This window comes from Mirounga leonina, unplaced genomic scaffold (genome assembly GCF_011800145.1).
Source record: "Mirounga leonina isolate KUSES-001 unplaced genomic scaffold, KU_Mleo_1.0 Mir_165, whole genome shotgun sequence".
NCBI classification, from domain to species: Eukaryota; Metazoa; Chordata; class Mammalia; order Carnivora; family Phocidae; genus Mirounga; species Mirounga leonina.
In genome coordinates, this window is record NW_023270415.1 from 22115486 (window position 1) to 22143395 (window position 27910).

At 36.4% G+C, this 27910-nt stretch overlaps 1 protein-coding gene across 14 annotated transcripts in view; it reads right to left on the reverse strand.

Annotated features, from left to right (window-relative positions):
- The window catches only part of EYA1 (EYA transcriptional coactivator and phosphatase 1), a 170983-nt gene that overhangs the window by 94977 nt on the left and 48096 nt on the right, over positions 1-27910 (reverse strand). For all 14 annotated transcript variants that reach the window (XM_035011325.1, XM_035011330.1, XM_035011324.1 and 11 more), the window contains 2 exons: positions 10678-10760; positions 10090-10276 (listed from right to left, as the gene is read on the reverse strand). In XM_035011325.1, the coding sequence (XP_034867216.1) occupies positions 10090-10276; positions 10678-10760 (270 nt within the window). The remainder of the gene's footprint in view (positions 1-10089; positions 10277-10677; positions 10761-27910) is intronic.

A 27910-nucleotide genomic window follows, 5' to 3' on the forward strand; every position in this document is an offset into this window, starting at 1 on the left:
TGCATGAACAGTGCTTAGAAAAATGCCTGGCATATAGTGGGTACACAAAAAAAATCAGCTATAATTATATTTGCATATAAAATCCACATCAAAAATGCCTATTAATTTTTCTCTGTATATCATTAAGTAAAAAAAGTAGGGGATAGAACAGTATGTAGAGTATTCTATTATCTTTAAGGAAAAAAAAATTACAGAAAGTATACATACTTGAATGTGGAAAAAAAAGGTATCCAGGGGCAGGTGCTTTGTATATGTTTATATAAGCAACCTGTATCCTTGGAAAGATACACAAGGAACTCGGCTGAAAAAAACTGGCTACAAAAGATTAAGGGAATTTTATTCTTCTCTGTAAACCCTTCTATACTTTTATAATTTTGTCCCATGATCATATGTTCTTCTTTAGTAAATTTTAAAAATTCATTAAACTTAAATTTTTGGCTATCGAACTAGGACTAAAATCAATAGCCATCAATCCATCAATCCTACCTTTATTTGAAAGTTAAATCCAATAAATCATGGGGATGAAAGACACAGCATAGGGAATATAGTCAGTGGTATTGTGATAATGGTATATGGTGACAGATAATAGCTACATTTGTGGGGAGCACAGCATAAAGTATAGACCTGTCAGTTTACTATGTTGTACACCTGAGACTCATGTAACATTGTGTATTAACAATGTTTCAAAAAAAATACATAAATAAAATTACCCCCCCAGAAAATAAAAGTTAACCCAAAATTTATCCACTAAACCATTCAATCCAAATTAAATGAGGCACAGATAAATTTGTATGTTCTTTTCTCAACCATCCCTAATTAAAAAATTTTGTATCAGTAAATGCTGATGTCCTCCAACTTAAACAAGGAAACTTATTACAGTGATTTGTGTTGGTCCCATAGGACGCTTAATGCTTTACAGAAACAAGGAATCAATTAGCTTGTAATAAATGTTTGGGAGGGCTAGCAAACGAATTTAACTCAATAATATAGTTCAATAATATAGTTCAATAATATAGTTCAATAATATATGTTTTCTTATTTTGGGTATTTATATACAAATCATATGTTAAGGAGCTCCAGTGGCGCAATCGGTTAGCGCGCGGTATTTATACAAATCATATGTTAAGTATAAATAGAAGAAAGAATTATAAAGATAAAGTAATAAATGTTTGGGAGGGCTAGTAAACGAATTTAACTCAATAAAAATATAGTTCAATAATGTATGTTTTCTTATTTTGGGTATTTATATACAAATCATACGTTAAATATAAATAGAAGAATGATATATTTGAATGCATGTATACTAAAATTAACTCTATACAGCATCCTGCCTTCCAGACAACAAACTGAAAAAATTAGTCAAACCAGTAATGAGGCACAAAATGGGAAAATTCTAAAACACTGAATTTTTCACTTTTTGGAAACATAGTCCAAAACTCAAAGATAAGGCAACTTATTTTTATGACATTCCTGACAATATAAAACAAAAAGTGAACTTTATTTTCAAGAATTTTATAATCTCATTAAGGTTAACACTGTGTTTCCTCTGGAGTGGGGAAAAAAGAAAAAGCAAGCAAGCAAATGCCATCAAGACAAACAAACCCAAGAACCCCAAACAAACATCTGTTTTGTTTTCTCACATCTTAATAGCCTGACTATTTTAGACACAAATATTTGTTTTGCAGACAAATGTTTCCAGAATGTTAGTTAAAACTGCTTCAGTAAAAGAGTTTATTTTTGAGCTGAACAAATTGCAAACTTCTCCAAAGTCCACAAGGCATCAGTGAAAATGAGCAAGTATGGCCTAAAGATTTTCAGAATTGCTCACTCGGCAAAATGTAAGAGTAGGAGTCAAGATGCATGCTGTTGCAAACCTCAGGATCATTTCTACAGTGGACAATGTAGGCGTGTTTGGTCATATAGACGTGGCCCAAATTTCCTGCATTTAAAAGGCAGACGGCCGGCAGTTTAGTTTTTCATCCTGTCACACTGAATTCCTGTGAGAGCTCAGAGTTCCCCTGCAACTTTGGACAAGAATGTTCCCGGTTTTCAGGCGCTTTGCTCTACTTTCGTGTGCCTTGGCAAGGATCAAAGAAGCAGAGGGAACAAATGGTTTCCCATGCATATTGAATTCCCTCTTATACTGATTTTTCCTCTGTCACTTGAAATTCAATATTGGCAAGATTCCTGTATATCACCTTAACCAGTAAATCGTCTGCATGCAGTCAGAGCATGAAAAGGTAGATTTCAACGTCTACCTTTTGGTAAGAATTCGAGTGAACAAATCCTTTGAAAACCTGACTTTTTATAGTATCTGTGCTAAAACTCATTCCTGATGAACAAATAACTAGCTTTATTTTGCATTCACCTAAAGTGTTTTATCTACCATTTATTCTTTTCTCATGGCTTTATAGTATTTCAAAAATACAATGTTATACATGACTAGTCCTTTCACAAAAATTTGGCCTCAAAATTCTCAATTAACTCAATAATACTTATTATTTATTGAGCATTTAAGAGCTATGTACCTCATTTTCCTCATCTGTAAAATGGGGACAAATAGTACCTACACCTCATGGGTGTGTTATAAGATTACATGTAATATAAAGCTCTAAAGACATCACTTACATTTTTACTATGTATTATTTTTGATAGCTGTCATAATTATTAGATGTTCTAAGAGATTTTTGACAAAAAATATGTGTTCGATCCAAATTATTTAAGTACAGTACAGTAAATGAATTACAAATAAGCCAATTTTTAAAAATATTTTATTTGTTTATTTGACAGAGAGAGAAAGAGAGCACAAGCAAGAGCAGGAACACAAGCAGTGGGAGTTGGAGAGGGAGAAATAGGCTTCCCGCTGAGCAGGGAGCCCGCTGCAGGGAGCCTGATGCGGGGCTCAATCCCAGGACCCTGGGATCATGACCTGAGCCGAAGGCAGATGCTTAATGACTGAGCCATCCAGGCACCGTAGAAGTTCATATTTTGATCATACATAGAGAAGTCATATGGTAAAGAAAAATATTTGTAAAAGAATGGCTTAAGTACTCTTCTAAGAAAGTCAATTTAGAAAATTCCTTCATGACAATTACTCTCAAATGGTGGTTAAATAATTTTTATCACTTTTTTGAAAAAATTTGGTTATGTTGCTAATATACCTTAAAATTTCAGTGTTTAATATAAGAAAATAACATATTCATCACATGTAGGTGGCTAAGAGATGATAATATGTGAATTCAGATACTATCACAAAAGGAAAACATCCTAAAATGCCTTTTTCTTTTTTTCTTACCTCTGTTTTTGAACATAAAAGAAAACCATCTACTTTGTTAAGAATTGTTTTAAAAAAGAAATTTAAAATTAAACCCATCACTTAAAATTTCAAGTAACCATAGATTTAACTGTGATAATGTCTTACAAGTCTTAGAATTGACTAAAAAAAGAGTTGACTTTGATCAAAATTTTCTCTTATAGATAGTGGGATTTGAATTTACCATAGAATACTCTTCTTCTCAGAAACTAAAAACATTCTCTAACAACAGAAAGCCATTTAACTGGGAAGATGTGAATAATTGCACAGCTGTCACAAATGATACATACTGTACATCATCAAATCTCTAATATTTTTCTCCAATAAAATGTTTATAAATATATACCTCTTCAAAATGGAGGGTTTTGATGATAATGGAAAGAAAAATATTTTGAACTAAATAAAAATAGAAATATTAAATTTTGTGGAATGCAACAAAAGCAATATTTAGAAGGAACTTGATAGCACTTAATGCATGTATTGGGAGGGAAGAAATATTTAAAATTAACAATCTAAGCTTCAAGCCTTAGGAAACTAGAAAAAGAGGACCAAGTTAAATCAAAAGAAAGCAGAAGAAATAATAAAAGTCAGAGAGGTCAATGAATTGAAAACAGGAAAACGATAAAGGAAAATCAAAGAAATGGAAAGTTGGTTCCTGAAAAGATCAATAAAATTGATAAATCTCCAGCTAGGCTAACCAAGGCACCAAAAAAAAAGGAAGACACAAATCACTAATATCAGAAGTGAAAAAGGCCATCACACGCAATCCCATGGACATTAAATGGATTATAAAGGAATATTATAAATAACTCTAGGCCCACCAATTATATAACCTAGATGGTATGAACCATTCCTTGAAAGACAATCTACTCACACAAGGAGAAATAGATAATCTGAATAGGTTTATATCTATTAAAGAAATTTAATCAATAATCCATCTTCCAAAACAGAAAACACTAGGCCTAGATGGGTTCACTGGTGAATTCTACCAAATATTTAGGAGATAAATGATACTAATTCTTTACAATCTGTTCCAGAAAATAGAAGCAGAAAAAACATTTCCTAACTTAGTCTATGAGGTCACTATTACCCTAATACCAAAACCAGACAAAGACATTATAAGAAATGAAAACCACAGACCAATATATCTCATGAACATAGATGCAAAGATTCTTAAAATATTAGCAAAACTGAATCCAACAATGTATAAAGAGATTTATACACCATGACCAAGTGGAATTTATTCCAGGTAGGAAAAGCTGGTTCCACATTTGAAAATCACTTGATATAATTCATCACATCAACAGGCTACGGAAGACAAATCATATGGTCCTATCAACAGACAGAGAAAAAGCACTAGAAACAATCCAAGACCCATTCATGATACAAACTCTCAGCAAACTAGGGACAGGGATAAAAAATATCTACAAAGAATGTGTAGCAACATCACACTTAATGGTGAGAAACCAGAAGTTTTCTCCCTAAGATCACAGGAACAAGACAAGGATGTCTCCTCACCACTCCTGTTCAACACTGTACCAAATGTCCTGGCTAATGCAATAAGATAAGAAAAGGAAACAAATAATATTCAGAGTAGGAAAAAAAGACATAAATCTGTCTTTATTCACAAATGACATAACTGCCTATGTAAAAAAAAAAAAAACAAAACCCCAAAGAATCAACATGAAAAACTTCTGGAACTAAGTGATTATAGCGAAGTTTCAGGATACAAGGATAATATACAAAAGTCAATTGCTTTCCTAGATACCAGCAATGAGCAATTGCAATTTTAATTAAAAAATCACATGATTTGATTAGCACCAAAAAAGAAAGATAGATCTAAAAAATATGTACAAAATCTAATGAGGAAAACTATAGGACTATGATGAAAAAAATAAAAAGTAAATTAGTGTACATGGATGGGAAGATTCAATATTGTCAAGATTCAATATTGTCAGTTCTTCCCAACTTGATCTATAGATTCAATGCAATTCTAAACCAAATCCAAGTAAATTACTTGGTGGATACTGACAAGCTGATTCTAAAGTTTATGTGGGAAGGCAAAAGACCCAGAATAGCCAACACAATACTGAAGAACACAGGAGTGATACTACCCAACTTAAAGAATTATTATACAAAGTTACAATAATCAAGACAATGTGGTATTAGGAAAAAAAAAAGACAAATGGATCAATGAAAGAGAACAGAGAGCTCAGAAATAGACCCACACAAAGTTAGCCAACTGATCTCTGACAAAGAAGTAAAGGTAATTCAATGGAGCAAAAGATAGGCTTATCGACAAATGGTGCTACAACTGGGCATCCACGTGCAAAAATCAATAAACAAATAAACAAACAGGAATTGAGAAGCTGACTCATACTTTTCACAAAAATTAACTCAAAAAGGATCAGAGACCTAAACTGAAATGGCAAAACTATGAAACTTTTAGATCATTACATAGGAAAAAACCTAGGTGACCTTGGGTTGGGTTTAGCAATGAGTTTCTAGATATAAAACCAAAAGCATATTCCATGAAAGAGAAAAACTGCTAAGATGGACTTCATTCAAATTAAAAACTTCTGCTCTTTGAAAGATACTGTTAAGAGATTAAAAAGACAACCCATAGACCGGGAGAAAGTACTTGCAAAACTTATCTGATAAAGGAGTTGTATCCAAAATATACAAGAACTCTTAAAACTCAACAATAAGAAAACAAGCTCATTAAAAACTGGGCACAAGATTTGAACAGGCACCTTAGCAAAGATATACAGAGCAAATAAGAATATGAAAACATACTCAACATAAAATTTCATTAGGGAAATGCAAATTAAAACAACTAGATGCTGCTACACACCTATTAGAATGGGCAAAATCTGAAATATTGACAACATCAAATGCTGACGAGGTTGTGGAGCAACAGGATTCTCATTCATTACTTATTGGATCACAAAGTGGTATAGCACTTTGGAAGACAACTTGGCAATTCCTTATAAAATTAACATACTCTGACAATACAATTCAGTGATCACACTGCTGGGTTTTTATCACCCAAGTGATTTGAAAACTTATTATGTCTATACAAAAAAAAGCTGAGCACAAATATTTAGTAGCTTTATTTATAATTGCCAAAATTAGAAGCAACCAAGATGGCCTTCAATGATGACGGAGGAGGCTAGCATTGCTAGTTGAAGAGTAGGTATGATTTTCTTGAGCCCAATAAGTATTACAATATTGCTAAATAAACAGATAAACCTCACCATATTTCCCAAGGTAGATGAATACTTAAGTATTTCCAGATGATGTAACTTTTATTAAGATAGTCAAAACATGACTAACAAACTTATTTTTTTATAAAGATTGATTGATTGATTTAAGAGAGAGAGCACATGGGTGAGCTGGGATGGGGTGGGGGGGAAGACAGAGGGAGAGGGAGAATCTCCAGCAGACTCCCCGTTGAGCATGGAGCCTGATGCAGGGCTCAATCCCACGACCCTGAGATCATGACCTGAGCCGAACTCAAGAGGTGGACACTTAACTGAGCCACCCAGGTGCCCCAAACTCATTTTTAAAAATGAATGCAAAGGATTTAAATGGCTAATAGATTTTAAAAGTCCTCATTACAAGAGAAAAAATCTGCAAGTACATATGCTAGATGTTAACTAGACTTACTATGATGATCATTTCACAATACATACAAATATCAAATCATGTTGCACACCTGAAACTAATATGTTAAATATCAATTATATCTCAATAAAAGACAAAAAAGGTGCTGTTTTTACTTTTTAAAATGAATTAAAATTTTGATATTAAACTTTTGTGTTCCAGTTATGTTATTTTTAATGTATTATACATATCTACCCAAAGGAGAATATAACTTTCAATATTTAATTATAAATACATTAAAATAATTTTTTTTAAAGATTTTATTTATTTATTTGAGAGAGAGAGAATGAGAGACAGAGAGCATGAGAGGGAAGAGGGTCAGAGGCAGAAGCAGACCCCCCGCTGAGCAGGGAGCCCGATGCGGGACTCGATCCCGGGACTCCAGGACCATGACCTGAGCTGAAGGCAGTCGCCTAACCAACTGAGCCACCCAGGCGCCCACATTAAAATAATTTTTGAACTTAAGATTCATGAGGAGGTACATATTTATAAGTAATACTGCAAAACACCATGGACTTAAAAGATAGCTATTCTTCATAACCTTAAAAATGCATAATACCAAATAATGAGTCCTGATATGTTTGGCCTGAAAAATCCTTGCAAGATTATCTTTGTATGTTCATTATGACAAACAATTCCATGAACAATACAAGAACAGATATTATAAAGTATGGGAGGAGAGCCACATATCCTGTGTATTCATTCTGTACTGTATAATTCCTTGAAACTGAAAGGCAGAAACCTGGCCATACATAAGATCAGATCATAACTAGAATCTAATTTTCCAATGTAGAAAATACTGACTTTAAACCTAATAGACTATTAAAATTAAAAGAAAAAAAATCTGAGATGATTTCAACAAAATAGACATGATTTTAACCATTTTTTTATTTCTATCGTAAAACAAAACATTAGGTTATACGTTATAAATCATTCCTTCTAATTCTTTAATGATTTTGTGGACTCTATCATTCAAAACTTCCTTTTCATCAAAGACCAGTCTACAATCTTATATATGACTAATAAGAAAGGAAAATTAACACCAAAAGACTTAGGCTGAATCCAGTCATACTGCAAATGTAAACAAACAAATCAAAACCCCCAAAGCCAGACTAACTCTTCCTTGAATTTCTCAAGTAATCCACATTTCTTTTTAATGTGGAAACTCACTGAACTTTCCACCTCTAACTACATAAGGAAGGCTGATCCATACATTTATTTTAGTGGGAAGTGGTAAATATAAGAAACCTGAAAAATACTGTTTTCTCCCCAGTTCAATTCATTCCTATTCTGCAGCCATAAAGATACTGAAATTAAAATGGGTACCTGAAATACTAAGCATTTATTCAAATAAAATCTAAAATAAATCATTTAATCTTAAAATCATATAGACATTTTGCATTGTTTCCTATGGACCATGGCTCTGTGCTTAGTCTCCCCACTCTTTCACATGGCACCCTTTTGATAAATAAAATGCACTTAAAATAATGGCACGTTTCAGAGACTAACTTTTCTGATATGCCTAAATTGGTATTTTTTAGAAAATGCTAATCAACCTTAATTTAAAAAACATGATTAAGTCTTCACTACTTTGTACTGTACTCTTCACAATCAAAATGTCATGATGAAGTAAGTAAAATTACTCTGCTATTCTATTTCAAAGCTCCTTTTAGTCTGCAAGAAGTTGGCATGGCCCAGATGGTTCATATGAAAACATGAGATCTCCCTAAAATTGGGACAAGCCATTATCTTTCCTCGTGATGCCTATATGAAATTAACGGAAATAGAGAAGAAAAATCTGTAACAGCTTCTACAGTAAATCCAATTTTTGACAGCAATTATATAGTTGTTAAATCTAAAAGACATGTATATTAGATTCTGTGAATACGGTATTTACACATGTGAACTGAGTGAAAAATATATCAAGCTAGTTTTTAAAGAATAAAGGTAAATGGATTACAATCATCAAAGATTAAAATGTATGGAGTTGAGCTGCGCAGAAATAGTATTTGTAGCTCGTTGGAATAGAAGTTTAGGACTAACTTCTGCTCTGGAACAAAAGAGTGTTCACCTACATTTAAGAAAAATGTGAAACACTAAAAACCCAAAGGAGATTTTTTTTATGGGGGACATCTGCTAATATTTGCAAGATAAACCTATAGTCAAGATTGAAATTAGCACCTGTTCCATAAAATTTGTTTTCATGATGTAGGATAACCGACTAGAATTAACACACTGTGATCACAATTTCATAGAAGTGTGTTTCAGTGTAAGACCACTTTAACCTGGCTTGCAGCAAAGAGCGGGCTTTGGTGCTAAAAATAAAAGGCAAAAGGAAGCAAACTCTGGGATTGTTTGAGGATAATGGCTCACCTCATAATCCATGAAAGGAGGGGCTACATTTTTAATAAGACAAAGGTGAGACGTGCAAGAGAAAATATAAGAAATATAGGGAAAGACCAATTCAGGAAATTAAGCATACAATTTTGAGAGTTTCAGAGAAAAAACTAAAAGAGGGAAAGAAATGTCAAAGGCTTGGTAGGAAAATTTCCAGAGATGGAGAGATTTTCATTTGAAAGGGCCTATCGAGGGTTGTGCAGAAGTATGGAAATTCTCATGCCCAGTTACAAAATTCAGAGTAGGCCACAAGTGGGAAGGGTGAGCCAGAGGAATCACTGTTTTCCATTATTAACTCTGATTTTTTTTGATTTTGGATACAGTAAATATTTAATGATAATAAACATTGAATTCGAGGTAATATTTATTTTCATATTCAATATGTGGGCAAATATTTATAATTAGTTAAGAATTATAGCTCAATATTTATAACTACGTATCTAAAACACCGTATCTCCTGAAAATTGAGTATATTTACAACGAAATAAAATCTCAATTTCAAGGGCTTTTGAAGTTACATAATTTATACTAAAATTTTTCAGCAAATAAAAATAAATAAAGTTAATGCCACAATCCTGCTGTTTGACTTAGATTTAGGCTGTGCCAAAACTTGCCAAAACTGTGAAACCCCTGCATGAATATAGGACTGTAGAAAAATGCATTTAAACCACCAGAAATCTAGCCTGCAGGACTAATAAAGTGCACATAATTACCTGCTGCAGGATCTGTAACTGCTTGGCTGGTGATGCCAGATGGTGGCTCTTGAAGCTGGTAAGTGGCATTTGTGGACGGCGTGGTCGGGCTGGTGTTGCTGCTTGTCATATAATGGGCTGGATACGGTGAGCTATTGTAATACTGTGCGTACTGACCCTGGCCAAAACTCGGATAAGATGGATAGTCCTACCAAATCAAACCACACAAGAATAATCCATCAGAATGTTGCTGCTTATTTCTCACTTTTCAAAGTATAACTATATTTGTGTTTCTGGGTCTTCTCTGAATTCCCAAAGTATACACTGATGGAAGTGCCCAGACTTGCAAACAAATTTTATGTAAGATCAGATACACTCTTCCTATGTCTTCTATCCCATGATGCATGACTAGGTAAAATTAAATGATTCCGAAAACCAAATGCTCACCATGGAAGACTGCTAAAGAGGTTTTTAAAAGAAAAAATATACATATCTTAAAAGGCTTAGGTAAGCTGTCACAGTATAATATAAACAGATCTTTCTTTATATAAGAAAATCATCTGTTGCATTTAAAAAAAATTCTGAAGTTAAACTGGCTTTTAAAATTACCTGCTGTGAACTGTTAAATCCAGAGGAATTTGTGAGTGAATTATTTCCTGTATATAATCCTGATGATGTTGTAAAACTGCTACCTAAAACAAAATGAAAAGAAATACGGTTGATGAAACTATGCAGAATAATGTACCCATAAGAAATCATTATTTAGATAAAACAGAGTTGAAAATCATTGCAAATGCATTTGGTTTATCTTCAAAACCAGAATCCACTGCCATGACCAAAAATGGTGTTTTCTTAAAGTCGTTGAAAATTTTCACCATACTGCAAAGCACTAAAGAGTACAGAGATTTAAATTTCTGAGGGCATGAGTAACTCATATAAAATTATGGGCAAAATTATACGTTTGTGCAAAAAATATTAGACACTGGGCTTTCCATTTCAATTTGTAAAACACACCAGGATTTTTTCATATCTTTACCTTAAATAGGCTTAATGAAAAATGATGGACCTGATTAAAGGACCTTTAAAGTTCTTAAAAGCTCAACAACTACAATGCTACTTTCAAGTACTTTCAGACTTGTGCTGGTCACTATAATGGCCCACTGAAAAAGCTGGTTATTTCAATTTCACAGAAGAATAAATGGCAGCCCTTGAAGTATTTGATAAGACAAGGCCCAGAGAGGAACATGATCAATGTTTTACGTATTACATGTGCTCTCTAAGTAACATTCTATGTGCTGAATGTCTACACAGGTTCAACAACAAATAGCAGTCACTGTGCAGGATACACACATAAAAGCAATCTCCGTTCCCTCCCTTGTTTTATTTATTGTTCAACTACTCAAAACAACACTTTTATTTATTTATTTTTTTTTGAGAGAGAGTGTGTTGTGCATGTGAGTGGCGGGGAGAGAGAGAGGGAGAATCATAAGCAGGCTCCATGCCCAGCGCTGAGCCTGATGCGGGGCTCGATCCCAGGATCCTGAGATTATAACCTGAGCTGAAATCAAGAGTCTGACGCTTAACCAACTGAGCCACCCTGGCGCCCCAACAATGTACTGTTTCTGATAATCATATCAGCAAAGGTTTTTGAAAATATGAGGGATTGGCAAATCTGTAGACCATGGCATTCATACGCCACAAAGTGGGAATTTAAATATGCACAACCTTTCCGGTTGGGCTGTTCGGTCAATGATTAACTTCCAGCCAGCAATTTTATTGCCCAACATTTGCTCTGAGAAAAAAAAAATACGTGGATTTATACAAAGAGATAGCAAAGATGTTCTTCAGTGCTGTTTCTAATAACAAAACATAGAAAGCATTCCCAAGTCCTTAATAGGTGTTATTCAGAAAATGGAATACTATGAAGACACTGAAATGGTATTATAATGATGTTTAATTACATGGAAACATTTTTCATATTATTTTGCTAGAGTAAAAATGGAAACAAGGAAAATGTTTTGGTGATTTCATCGGAAATATTTTTAAAAGTATAAAACGTTTTTAAAAAGCACAAAAATCTCAGAAACGTTATCTATGGAAGAGCACAACCATTGGTCACATAATATTCATGAAGCCAAGGCACATTTTAAACTTTTCTACTCAGCTGTGTTGCTTCTATAAACAGAAAAAAACCTTTTTTTTTTTAAATTAAAATTTTATGTCAAATGAATGGTATGAGCAATAAATGTGTTGGCAGTTCAAGGAGATAGTCTTCATTGTGAACTAGCTTTTCACAGATGTCTTCAGGTATGATGCAGGAGTTAATACATGCCAATGATTTATTTGCTACTCCTCAACATTTAAGTACTACCTTAAGAGTCAGAAAATGGGGTTTCCAGTCATCACTTATGAGCTATTTGGACTTTGGACAAATCACCTAACCACTCTAAGATCTAATTTCCCTACCCGTGAAAACTCTACTTCATAAGGTTCTTCAGCAGATCAAATGAGGTAATGTTTTGGAAAGCACGATGCACAATCTACACCACACAAATGTCAGGAGCTGTTATTGTTTATCTCAGTAAACATTTCTAAAATTCTCCACTGCATTTATGTATCTTTTTTCTCTTTTTACTTTCCCAAACTAGATAAATCGCTTTATCTCTTTCCATATCTAAAATTCTTTTCCTACTTACTTATCAAACATCTCTGAACTTTGAAAACCTGATCCAAGGCTTTGTTATTTTTATTAAGGGAAACTATTTCCTAAGAGAGTTTCAAATTTAGTTATCACAGACTCATATTTGAGGTTTCTTTATTTGTGCCTTTCAGGAATACCAATTGTCCAAAGTTCCTAGAACATCCATCACAGATATGCAGAGAGCTCTCACACTCCTAATAGTTATTCTGCCACGAAAACTGGGGCCTCAGACAAGCTCCCCATATTACTGTCATTTGCATGTGGCAATCACAAACTTTTAAACATATATTAAGTGCTGGACTCATGGTGATAATTACATGGGAATAAAAGGATGACTAAGACATGGTTTGGGACCTCACAGGACATACCAGGATGACATCCGTTTTGTTTTTTTAAGCACTGGACCTCATGGGCATGGGACTCACTCTATATTTATTAGTGAACAATTAATATTGATATTTTATATATAAAGCAAACTTACACTGAGCATTTTAAATATGCCTTGTAAAATAAAATTTAAATTTCTTTTGGATAAGAGTGTGAGATCAATACTTTTTTAAACTTTATTATAAACATTTAACAGGAAACATTACTTTGGGTTATGACTTGTTACTTTCATTTATACTACACATTTTTGAACAATAAATACTGACCTCAATAATCCCTACCCACCAAGAAAATGAGTAAGATATAGAAAATATATTTTAAAAATGTGTGTTTTCATTCCGTAAGTTATTCCCTGGAACAAAGTAGAAAAGGCCATGGACACTATATTGGCACATAGAGGCCACTGAGGTATGACCAAGTAAATCACAGTTCAGTACTTGAAATGGCACCCAAGTGACTTTCCAGACTTACTGCTACTTCTAAAACTGTACATTAGCTGGAATTCAACATAAGTTATATTCATTTACTGGCCGACTGCAGGCTGAGGTCCATTCCATTTAGTATGCTGCGGCAGGCTTTAACGGCACTCCTGTGGCCTGGGAGACTTCATGCAACTTCCAGAAGGGTCTCCGTTACTTCAGGGAGAGGTATACACACGAGAGAATCAGGCTCAGGCAATACTCATTTTTCACCACCAGCATCGGGGCTGTAGGGCCACCCCACGTGCCTTCACGTAGGACTTGGGCAAAGAGGGCTGCTAACTTGCAGTCCAGGCCACCAGCACTGGCTTTCGGCAACAACCTCTACTGGTTTCCTGCCCATCTTCCGGCCCCTCCAGGTCATTTTCCACAAAGGTGGAATACTTTCTCTAATGTACGTATCTGCTCTTCTCACTCCCCTGTTTAAAAAAAGTAACTGTTGGGGCACCTGGGTGGCTCAGTCGTTAAGCGTCTGCCTTCGGCTCAGGTCATGATCTCAGGGTCCTGGGATCGAGCCCCGCATCGGGCTCCCTGCTCAGCGGGAAGCCTGCTTCTCCCTCTTCCACCCCCCTGCTTGTGTTCCCTCTCTCGCTGTCTCTCTCCCTCTGTCAAATAAAATCTTTAAAAAAAAAAAAAAAAAGTAACCGTTAGTGGCTTCCTCTTACCCTCAGGGTAAAATTCAAACGCCTTACCAGAGCTTATTTACTAGACCCTGGTCTGGCTCCAGTTTATCTTTTGGACTTCTTTGGCTTCTTCCCAGGAACCTCAACCGAACCCACCCAGATAGACATTCCAGCCTAACTTCACAGAAAGGAAGCAACATGTGGTTCTCTTAAGGCGACTCCTCTTACTTCCTCCCCATTGTATCCTAATATCTAATCAATAACTCAGCATGGACTAAAAACCTTTCTTCTGAAAAACCTTCCCTGAATTCCCCTATTCTCTTTCCTCCTAAGCCTGGATTACTGAATCTCTTGTCTATCTGCCTATCTACCTATCTACCTACCTACCTCTGTAATGTATATACAGTGTTATATAAATTTATATAATAAATTATATATGTATATATATAAACATATACTTATATAATATATACCTATATATAATTACATATACTTATATATTTTATTATATAAATTTATGTAATATGTACACAAATTTATATATATTTATATATTTATAAATATGTTTATATAATACATAGAATATATAGAATATATACATATATAAATATAAAATATATCAATATATAAAATGTATAATATATATTTTTATATATTTATAAATATATATGTATTTATAATGTATAAATACATAAATACATAATTTATATATTATAAATATATATTATAAATATATATTTATATATATCCATGACTACTCATCAGTATTTCAAGCTAATTAGTACTAATAATTAGCAAATTAATATAAATTAAATACTAATTACATTTTTAAAAAGATTTTATTTAATTTGTGAGAGAGCACGAGTGCATGAACTGGGGAGCAGCAGGCAGAGGGAGAAGCAGGCTTCCCACTGAGCACAGAGCCCCACACGGGCTCAATCCCAGGGCCCTGAGATCACGACCAGCCGAAATCAAGAATTGGACACAACCGACTGAGCCACCCATGAAGCCTCAAATACTAATTACATTTAAGCTTATTAGTTCCTTCTCTATTAAATAGGCTAAAAAGAAATCTTAGAGCTTACAGAATTGGATATTTGTAGTCAACCCATACAAACATGCCCAGAATACAAAATACGGTAACACTAAAGATGGACCACGTCCACTGAGTACTTACGATGTGTTAGGAGTGTGTTCATCTTTTACATGCTTTATCTAAACCCCACAACACCTCGATACTATAGGGAGTATTAATATTCCCATTTTGCAAATAAGGAAACAGAGGGTTAGGTCAAGAGAATACAGCTTTCGTGGGGTAAAAGTGAAATTCAAACCCAGCTCTGTCTGGTTTCAGAGTCTACACAATGCTCTCTCATGCCCTCTTACCGCTTCTGTGTTGCTTTTAGAAGTTCTGAAATTCACTCTAGTTTTCTATAGGACTAAGAAAAACATAAGAAGCAAAATAGATGTATATAAGAACAAAAAATAGCACTTAAAACTTACTGAGTGGTAGCTCTGAGCCAGGCCCCCAAACAGTATTTTACATGTTACAGCTCCCTGGGCCCTCCCAACACCCCCACCCCCCCAATGAGAGGAGTATCTACACTCCTCTTTACAGATGAGCAAACTGCTGAGGATTACGAACAAGCAGGGCAGACCTGGGATTCTATCCCAGGCCATCTGGCTCCAGAGGCAAAGTTCCTAATCTCCACAGTAGATTACCTCTCAAAGTAATTGGGGCCGGGTTCGGGGTGGTGGGGGTGGGGTGGGAGGAGATCTTTGAAAAAAATCTTTTTTAACATATCCAACATATGGCTAATTGTCAGGCAATCGTCAGGAGCTACCTGTTAAAAGGCACATACTTAGGCCCCTCATTAGACATGGGAATCACCATCTCGTTGAGGTAGAAGAGGGAGGGTTTGACCTGAAAATCCACAGGTTTGTCAAACACCCCAAGTACCTGCTTTTTAGCACTATGTTTTGTACCAATTCAGTAGATGTTTTAGCAACTGCTTCAGAAACCCGTAACCAGTACACGCTTGCTTTTTTCCTCTAAGAAAGTAATCACACTCACCAGGCATTTCTAGAATGGAAGCTTCACGGAGACTGTTTGGGGCAGTTTTGCTCCTTAAGCTGTGCGAAAGCTCTTAAAGGGAGGAGAGGGTTCCACTTTGATAGCCGATCGGACACAGAGTTGGTGCCAACACCACCCGATGAATTTCACCGGGTCAGAATGCCGCAAAGCAAAGGTAACATAGCTATGACAATGCTCCCGAGAAAGTTTCGGTGTAGAGCTGCGAAACCCACTTCCTACCCTGAGCAAGCCCAGCAGGAGAGGCACATTTGTGGAGAAGGCTGCCATACACTGGGCTTGAACATGGATGCTGCAGGGGGAGAGAGGGCAAGACGCGATGAAGAAAAACAGACCTCCTCTCTCTGTGAGGGTCCATCTGCTGCGAGTTTCTCTTTGATTCAGGAGTCTTCACTTTTATCTTAGGTCATAGAATTAGGCTTAATATTCAGAATTCCTTTATCAAAAGAATATAAAAGTATTCTCCTTCCCAGAGACAAACCACTTTATGTGAAAAATAACCTCTTAGGTAAATAAAAGAGCAAAAATATTCTATAATAAAATGCTGTATATTTTATGTAGCGGAATGTTACAAAAATTCGCCAAAGTAGAAAGGATTCCCACTTAGAACTCATTATTTCTTAATTGTGGAGTTTGGCAGGGATGGGTTCAAGCGAAGCTCCAATAATGCACAGTATTATTCTTGGTATAGTTTGGAATTAAGTTATGCTCCAAGCGTGGTGGCAGTGGAGGAAGCTTCCTACCCAGTTATTAAGACAAAAATCTTATTTAAATAGTTTACTGTTGTGAAAAATCATAGCAATACTTCTTTTTTTGGTGGGGAGCGGAAAGGAACACTGAAAAAAATTTTCCTTTCAGAATACCTCTAAGAGACAAAGCTGATCAAGTGAATGAAAACACCTGGTTAGTTTGGGAAGGAAAATACAACTGCACCAAAAAAAACCCCCAAAACAAATACAAAACAAAAAAACAAAACAAAAAACCCAAAAAGCACAAGTAGTATGTTTCTCGCATGCAGTGAGGGATAACTGCCCAAACCTTTCAGAGACTGAAAGGTTCTTACAAAAGTAAGGGGAGAGATGAAAGGTAGGTGAGAGAAGTTTCTTGATCATTTAAGAAAAGATTAACAGTTCAGGAAAAGACATGGCATTCTTTAACTGAAAAACCCAAGAATCTGACGGTTGAACATGCCAATATGAGAGCATATTGCGGCACAGGAAATGTTAAAGGGCGGGGGGGGGAAGCTGTCATATGTGCAAAGACATGTATGTGCATATAACTGGGCCTGGGGAAGGGACATGGGGCTTGGGGAGGAGAGTTTGGGATGGATGTTGCCTAGGCTCCCTCATCCACAGCCTGCTATATTAATTCAGGATGGGATCCCTGGGATCCTGGAAACACATAAGACTCATTCCTGCTTCCTTCTAACAGTCCTCATTTCTCATCCTTCAAGGCCTGGTTCAAGTCCTAACTTCCAATAAACTTTCCCTGACTATTCCTCTCTGCACAGATTTCACTTTCTGGGAATCCCAGCTTTCTAACGGAAGCCATGGAATTTGCCTCTTCACTAGTCTTGCTTCCATCCTATGTTCCTTAGATTCCTGTGATGTATTTATCCTGCCTGCCTCACGTGGACACGGATAAGCCATGGCTGATTCATGCCTTTGAAGGGTTTCATCTAGGCTCATGTGAGAGACAGAACTGGTGCTTAAGAATTTTAGTCTAGTGTGGTAAGTGACAAAAGGGTCTGGTAATAATATACCTGTCCTAAAGAATCAGGTAAGGAGGAAGACTTTTAATAACTTTTTTTTTTTTGATGATGGTGATGGTAACTATGGGCAGTTTGGAAGGACAACTTGAAAGCCAATAGACATTACAAGAGAAAAACATGTCTCAACTTCCTTATTTATTTGTTCAGCAGTGAAAAAAAAAGAGGGAAAGGAAAAACAAATTAATAACAGCTTATTTCTCAGATTTTATCTAGAGAACACACACTTTACTGTTTTTTGTTGTTTTTTTTTAAACTAGATGGTGTATAAAGGCTTATCTTTAAACACTAGATTACAGGCACTACTTTAGATTTAAATTAAAGAAAATTAAGTGCAGGCTTGAATAAGCACCCTTCTGGAAGGATTTAAAATATTTCTAAATCTCCAAAAAGAAAATCTATCAGAGTTTTAAATGTTTAATATTTATTTTAAAATTTTATTTATTTGAGAGAGAGCATGAGTTGGGGGAGAGGAGGTAGAGGGAGAAGCAAACTCCCCGCTGAGCAGAGAGCCCGATATGGGGCTCAATCCCAGGACCCCAGGATAATGACCTGAACCAAAAGCAGCCGCTTAACCAACTAAGCCACCCAGGTACCCTGTTTTTTTTTATTTTAAATGATCAAGTAAGATTTTAAATTGATTAATAAGCATCATGGATTTTAAGCTCATAAAATCTCACTGGTTTTAGATATTTAGTACCACTGGATCCCAGAGATGGTACAAGGATGTCACATCCATATACAAACCACATGGGTATCCTAACAGAACACCGACCTCACCACACAGATATGGGCCTCCTAAGAGGCTACTGTGAACTCAGATATTGGCATACAGTGGGTATATTAATGAAATTAAGAGTCTTGCTTGCATTTGAGAAACTTCATATTCAGAATGCAATAAGATTCTATGTTTTTACAGTCCATTTATATTTTGGTATTTCCACCCCCATTGTTTTGGGTTATTTCCACCAGCAGTTCCTAAGGCAGCTGAGGCAGGGATCCTTCTCCTTTTCCAAGGAGCTGGGAGGATGCTGCTTTCTCTCTTGCACAAGGACTCTGTTAGGGAATGACCACTGTCTCCACTTCCAGGTCACGGTTTTCCACTCTACCATGCCAAACCCACTGTTCCGATTTTCCGATTCAGTGACACTGAAAGTGAATTATATATTCTGGAAAGTGGTCTTAATTTTTGGTTACCCAAACATTGCAGACACTAGGGACAAAGGCACCTGAAAAATTTAATGAATACATTTGCAATCAAACCATCTCATTACTAAAAGACTTCTTCCTTATAACTCTCTTGTAGGCTAGCAAGTAATTTTAAAAGCAAATTATATAAAGTTGCCCACAGATGGCGGATCACAAAGATTTTGCTTTCCCCTTGTCACTGTCAGGGGTTCCTACAGAGAAGGGGTGGTGGTCTTGTCAACCGTAACAAACAAGAAACAGTCTTGCTAGAAGGCCCTATGTGGGCCACCCTGTTCTGTAGGTGCTAAGCAACTGTAGTTTAAAAATAAGCCAACCTCTCAGAACCTTGATTAATAAACCCCTACAATGTTAGCATATTAAGAATGTAGTTTATATTGATAAACTCCATAATTTAAAATATCAAATCAAAGTTTCGAATGTGCTTTAACCTGGAGAATACTGCCCAGCTGTAACTTCAAAACACTTAGGAAAAGACAAGGGTAACGTGTAGGTCAAAGGTCTACTTCACAGAGAACAAGGACTCACATTAAAAACCAGAATCCCAGCCAACCTAAGAATGCTGGAACCTGCTGGGGCCTGTCTGTACTTCCCATGTTTGAGAGTGTTTCCTAGCACTTACTCAGCAAGCAGGATGCTATTTGTCCCTCGTGTATTTTCACAGAAGTCCATTTGCTTTCCTTCCCTGGCCTCTTTGCCATGGGCTATGTCCATCATCGGGCGCGATCTATGTGGCAGAAGTTAGCATAACTCCCCGGGGACAGGCCTCTGAAGGCCAGATGGGTTATTTAAAACCAAAGTTTTCCCCCTTTCTTACAAGAAGGCTTTTCAGTAACCAAGCTTTCCTTTTTATCCCGGTAATAGTTTTTATATTCCAAAGAGCATTTTTAACTTAGGTAATAAAAACCGTAAAGTCTTTACATTTACCTTTCTTGATCTAGTTCTATATACTTTAACAATTCCTATAAAAAACAAATTTGGTACTGATCACTGATTACTTATTGTGACAGCTGGATTTCTACAAAATTTGGTACAATTTTAATACCCCTTAGTTGAAATAACATAAAATGCCAAAAGAGCTGAAATGGAATATTACTTTAAAAAAATCAGCTCAAGCATAAAAAAGTCCTAGAATGCAAAAAGGCCATGAACTAAAATATCAATATGAGTAGACTGGCAAAGAAATTAAGGGGAAATTCTGAACATCAGGGCTAGCTGCAAGAGCGATTCTGCAATTCTAACTGTATCGTGACACTTCATGTCAGAAAGTACAAATCTCAAATGCTTTATCAGAGCAGATTCTGAAAAAGGTTTCTTAAAACCATGCAGTTTGGAGTTTGCTATTTTTCCTCTTGAAAAATACCATTTCTATGGATAATGAAAAACTTTCAAAGTACATTTTGCTAAGCAATTCTGAGTTTCTAAAGGACTTGTACATGGAAACACTTCAGCTATATGTTTGAAAAGCCCTGGATGGGCAGAACAAAGGAAATAAGGATGGTTTCCCTCATTAGGTTATTATTAGATCATTTCCACTGGATAATGAGCCCCAGATAAGGGCAGTGTGGAAGGCTGCAGAGTTGTGCAGCCTGCCACGTACCTTTTAATAAACCCCTGCTCTCCCTTTGTCTCCTTCACTGGTTTGAACCCCGATCTCTTTAACAGAATGAACAACATAATATACAAAGAGGGCGTCAGATTTTGTTATTTTCTTCTCTAACCGAGAGCAATAAAGCCTAAGGAAAATAAACAAAGTGAAGTTTCCAGAGCCCTCTGGTTTTCGGGAATATCTGTGTAGCCCCTCCTATCTATCATGACCAATCCTGACACCTTCCTGGTGCAGAATGATAGGAATGCTCCTCACCACAACTACTATTCATGGGCAATAAAACACTCAGAGCAGCACTGTATACCCCCACCCCCATTCCATGATGTCCCCAACCAGCTCCTCCGATGAGCATGAGCACAAGGGAAGATTGCTTTGGACAAACCATGATCATAAACTAACCAAGATCTTTATTATGCTAAATTCCAAATTCACTTCTCCAAATGAAGCGAGCTAGGGTCCTTACAAATCTTAATCTCTAACCTTCTTTGTGGCATTGACCTCTCCACATTTAACAGACATTTGCATATTCTATAACTGATACCAGAGATGAAAATAGGAGTAAAGATGATCACTACTTGTAACCATCTAGAATCAACAGGACTAAGTTATTATGGAACGCTGGGTTTTCCTCAAAGCTGAGCTTCAGTTAATTGACCCAATCTGATTTTAGTTTTTTTGTGTATGAAAGGGTTTACACTTCCGTACCTTAAATAAACTGCCCAACAAACTGTCATTTTCTGTATGTGACTCACTCTCAAAATTATGAACACAGCTCTTCTTTTCTGTGGTAGATAGAACTATGAGCCTCTACTGTATGGAATGCAGGGGTAAAGGAAGGGGTTTGCCAGCAATAACTCTGGGACGTGCATTGAAAAAAATATCAGTTTGATTTCAGGTCAGTCGCTTCTTATACATAAAAGGTGAATAAATCTAGTTTATGACCAACTGGGCGGATATTCTGTGAAATTGGTCAGTAAGCCAAAGGCTGAAGCCTTTTCCCCTCGGAGGACGTTTACATGGACACATACTTACTTATACATACTCACACCCCATCCCCCAACACACACATGCACACACAACATCCCCGCTTCACCCTATCTGTGCCCTCTGATTGGTCAGCAGCACTGAGAACATTCCCTACACCACCTGCATCACTGACCCAAAGTCTCCAGGCACCCTATGTCCATCCATACGCACCCATTCAGCTAACTCATTTACACAGAGTTTGTCAACAGTGTGTGATGGAAAACCTCCTCACACCATTCCAAAGCGTCTTCCAGAAACACTGAGGCTAATCCTGGGAGCAGGAAGGTATCAAACTAAAAGCAAGGATTTCGCTTCCTCAGGGTGAACCCTACAGTTGTCTACAAACAGAAACATTTTGTTTTCCTCAGTTAAACTTAAGTTTCTAATCTTTCACTGGAGGTAGAAAAGAGATATAGAAAAGAGAAATCGAATTTTCTAGCGATCTCGCAGCAAAAGTGAAGGCAACCAGATTTCCCAATCCATGAGGTTTTACTACATGGGCTATTAGTATCAGTGCATATAAAACAAAAATTCAATCCTTGTTTGGCTTAAAATCTGGTATGTGCAGGATCCACGGAAGCCTACCATGACAGAAGTGCTGAATGCTGAAGCTGGAAGGATCCAGAAAGATCACCTGGACCAAATATGGGCAGCAAATATGACCTAGTTTACAAGGCTTGGAGTGGCACATACCCACATATTACCAAATAAATCTGTTCCTTAAGTACCATTAAAGTGTTAAAGTACAAACAGTGCTCAGAAATGAATTATCTAGGGGCACCTGGGTGGCTCAGTCAGTTAAGCGTCTGCCTTCGGCTCAGGTCATGATCCCAGGGTCCTGGGATTGAGTCCCGCATCGGGCTCCTTGCTTAGCAGGGAGCCTGCCTCTCCCCCACCCCCCGCCCCCCGCTTGTGCTCTGTCTCTCTCTCTCTCTCTGACAAATCTTAAAAAAAAAAAAAAAAAAAGAATTATCTGAACAATTTTTTTTCTGGAGCTGGTATTTTTGACCATTTACATACCTAGTTGTGTAATGCAATGTCTCGCTCAGTTGCTTAAAGAGTAAGTCTGTCCTTCGGAATATATATACTATAAGCAACTACATTTTGTTTTTTTTTGTGGTTTTCTCTAAGAGGCTCCCCTAGTGGTGCTATAATTTAGATGGATTACAACAGAGGAGGGCCTGACAGTTCTAAACCATTCTCCATTTTGATGCACCCTTTGGCATTTTCAGATTTTTATCCTTTAAAGTCATTGTTTGGGGTTTTCAGAAGGATTGAGACAAGTGTAAAATAATTAGAATAGTTGTTGGCATTAATCATTGCTGAATAAATGTTAACTGCTATTTTGGTGTATGGGCACTAGAGTTTTCCATCTCTGGGTAGCATAGTTTGTCATGGTCTTATCATCTTCCCTAATCTTGCCTTTTTTTTTTTTTTTAAGATTTTATTTATTTGACAGAGAGAGAGAGAGCACAAGCAGGGGGAGCAGCAGGCAGAGCGAGAAGGAAAACCAGGTTCCCCACTGAGCAGGGAGCCCGATGTAGGGCTCGATCCCAAGACCTTGGGATCATGACCTGAGCTGAAGGCAGACACTTAACCCACTGAGCCACCCAGGTGCCCCCTTAATCTTGATTTCTGAATAAAAAATTCACTGTTTATTGCTGCTGCCTCTTCTTTTTCTACTCATTCTTTTTGCTCCAAATAGAGAGATGATGGAGGGATTACTGAGGCATAAGCACTTGGTTGATGCCTCCTTCTCTCCCACCTCTGCAGATCTGAACTCCTGTCTTTGTGAGCAGATCTTCTGTGCGTCCCACTGCTTTCACTTTCAATGTCTGTCACCACTCTTGCCAACACAGCGTCTTCTCTCTTCCGAGTTTCTTCTTCAATGTTCCTGACTGTTTCTTCCAGTCTCTCCCCCCAGTTTTTGTCTCTTGTACAAACAGCCTGACTTTTGTTGATAGTGATTTTTCTTTTTGCAGGACATTAGTTAGATCTGGATTTTTTTTTTTTTTTTTTTTGCTATGCTTATTTGTTTACTGGGGTCTTGGAGTTCTCTTTGTTGGATATATATATGTATGTGTATATATGCACATATACATATTTTTAGTATACTATGTCTATATTAAATTTATATACTCTGTTTGCTTCCTCCTGGGGAAGGGAAGCATTTAGGTAATTCTTCCTAATTTGGAACTATTTGAAAAAGCTGGACAATAATAATAACAATAATAAATAATAGTAACCACATCACCACCACAATGAGAGCAGTGACAATGGAAACAGTCACTGCTCCCTACTATGTTGGTCAGAGTCAGATCTCAATTATGTCTCACCCTGCCACTATGGGAGTAGACAATATCCCCACCTGAGAGGTGAGGAAATGCAGGTGTGGAGAAGTCAAGGGCTGGGCTGAAGGCCCACAGACGGCAACAGCAGGGCTGTGCAACAGGCAGTCTGACTCTAGAACCTACACTGTTAACCAGAGAGCAAGAGTTCATCTAGCTCTACTATGTTGGACAGAATCAAAGAGAGGATCACCGCAAATTTTCTTTAAATCAGCATACCACGGTAAGCACACATACTACATTTCAATTTGAGTCATCTGGGTTACTAGAATATTTCTTCTACTGTTACGAAATTCTAGTAGCTAAATCTCTGAATAACTAATTATTGTACCTTGCATTTTAAAGGTGAGAAGATCTTGGGCTGGGGGGGTGGGGGGGAAAGCTAGGTAAAACACTCCCAAACCACTAAAATACATATAGCTTCATCCGGGGTTCTAAGAAATTTTAATAGCTCTAAGATGAGATTGACATAAGCAAAAATCACTGTTATTCATTAAGGATAAAAGAATTGGGAGAATTTTGAAAATAATTTAAGACATTATAGAAATTTTTATATTAAAACAAGATATATTGAGAAGATACTGAAAGGCCAATAGACTCCCACAACTGGCTATACAAAATCATTTAATAATAGTGAAGCATTTTTCATAACACATTTGATATTTATGAGATACATATTAATCAGAATTTATTTATCCAAATCTGGCCATAAGGAGTTTATAAAATATATCATTATCCATCATCACACTAGCATGTTTCAAGTTAATAGCATATAATTATCTGGCTTGATCTGTGGAAGTCATTTTATATCTAATAATCTAAAATTGAGTCAAGTGCCATTATAGAAATACCCATATAAAATAATATCTCAGGCATGGAAAATGGATTCTGAAATCCCACTGGAAAGACCATCCAACCAAAGGCTGCGTAGAACACAAAAAAGTTTTAATGCAATATCCAATATGCCCAGATGCAATGATACCTATGGGTAGAGAAGCAATGCTATATTTCGTGCTGCATGTGTCCTTATTTCTTTTTTAAAATACAGTTTTTCCTTCCCCAAACTAACTGTCTTTTCTCCTCCTCCATTTCCATACTTCTCTCTATTCTAACACTATGCTTATACTCTGATAGCTGGTTAGTCCCCTTAGGGACTGTTTCTGCCACGTAAGGTTTCAATCTGAGAGGAAAGAATAAAAATAACTTTCAAGTGCATTATTTCTCAAACTCTCTGAGATACAAGACCAGTTTCTCCCCCTAATCCCTCTAGGACTGACAATTTAGCAAAATAAAATAGTAATGTGTTACAAAAGAAGGAGATGAAAAAAGAGAGAGAGAGCATAAGTCCCATTTCTTAAAATTATTATTTGATTTAACCAACATGAGATTTACTATTGACCTACTATGTAAGTTTCTAAACACTTAACTTGAAATTTCTGTACTTCACTCATTATGGATAGGTAGCCAAGAGGCTGCAGATGGGCTTGGGCCCAGGAACCACACACACTGAGGTAGCTCTCACTCTCAGGTGCTTCACTGGTTTCCTTCTCACCTTCAGGACCCAAAGACCTTCTCCTCAAGGAGACCTGGACGCTCAGTAGAGAATAGGACCTACCACGGTGCCCTATGTATTTCTCTCATAGCTCTCAGGAGACTCTGCCCTTCACAAATGAAAGTTCTACCAGCAAACAGACCTTGTTTGTCTTACAATTTGTTTCATTACTAGGCCTTAGGACTATTAAATTCATTAATAAAGCCCTTTCATCACTTTTCCTTTTTATTCCTTTACTCAACTGATATTCAGCACATGCAGAAATGTAATTCTTTCCTCAGGCAGCTTTAAAGTTCTGGAATCAGGCATACAGTAACATCCTCCTTATAATACATACTATCTGTTGTAAGATGGTTTTTATTTTATAGCCACCACATATATCAAAACTTTATAAGTCAGGTTTTCTTTGAGAGAGAGTGCAAGAGAGGGATGGGGGGAGGGGCAGAGGGCGAGAGAGAGAATCTTAAGCAGGCTCCATGCCTAGCACACAGCGAGATGCAGGGCTCGATTTCACCACCCTGAGATCATGACCCAAGCCAAAATCAAGAGCTGGACGCCTAACCAATTGAGCCACCCCAATGCCCCTATAATTCAGGTATTTTTATACCAAAGGCAAAATGAAATATGAAAAGATTAATGGATCTGGTCCCATAAAATTTTAGTTTACTGAAGAGAAAAAAAAAAAAACTCAAAAATGATAAGCTGGAAATTTATCTATAAAATATTACAAAAGTTTAAGAATCTTAATAAAAGAAATAAGAGATGAACACTGCCATGAAAAGATTTATCGTCAATTAAAAAATGTATATGAAAACAATAAAATCTTGTACCAACTAAAATGACACTTTTTAAAAAGGTATTATCCAACGTGTACATGCTAATATGTAGCCCTTCCTTGTGTAAATATATAACAAATCCTTAGAAGAGTTTAAAACAGATTACTTAGCAATTCACACAAATTCATTCAAAGGAAATAATTAAGAATGCACGTAAAATATTCATGGTATTGCTCTGGATGTCTAATAAAAGGGAGATTAGTTAAATAAGATATACCTATGAAACTACACAGTCATTAAAATGATGCTGTAGAATAGAATTTATTGATGTGAAAAGATGTTTACCATGTATTTACAATCTATTGTTACTGAAAATAACAGGTTGCAATACTATATTATACAATATGGTCCCATACTGCCTATCTAGAACATATATCAAAGTAATAATAAATATATGAGATCTTTATTTTTGATTCTCTTTATTTTCTAATTTACCTGCAATAAACAACTATTTTAATGTAAGGAAGAATAAGATAAAAGATATTAAAAAGATAAAAATACAAAAAGAATGCCTTCAGTCAAAAAGTAGTGATAAGGATTTAATTCAACTACTGGCGCTAGTAAGAGGTCGAATGTGATTGAACGGCTTTGTAGTAAAAACAAGCTATTAGGAGAATACTTGAATTAGGAGACCCACTTTCAGGTATTTTACAGGCACATTTGCATGATAATGATCTGCTAATCACACTTATGCCTGTGTATTCCTGAAAACAGTATTGACAATGTTCAACTTTTCAGCTCTTCTTCCATCTGACTTGCATTTACATTATTGATTTACCTACAGTTTCAAAATCAGAGCCCAGGAACGGGTTCTTAGAAGCAGTATCTCGAAGATGCATGGAGTGGTTGTCAATTTGATCTCTTGGACGCTGGTAGGTCATTTAGTTAATGCCTATCACACACCCTACTTGTAGAGCTACGATAATGGCAATGAAGACAAAAGCCTTTTCCAGAAGGTTGCCTGGCCACCCCAAGTGCCTGCGGTTTGAGCATGTCTCGCTCTCCAGCCTCTCATGTCATTCACTGTGGGTTGGTCATTCCTTTTTTAATGGACAGAGGCAAAAGCAGAAAACTTCAACTTCATGGAGAATTTTAGAGCTTTTTGAAAAGAACTTCAGAGAGGATTCAGTCTAACCCCTTGATCTCATAAATATGGAAATTGAGGCCCAGAGAGTAAGTGAAGAGCCAAACCAGAACCAGGCTATCTTGCCTCTA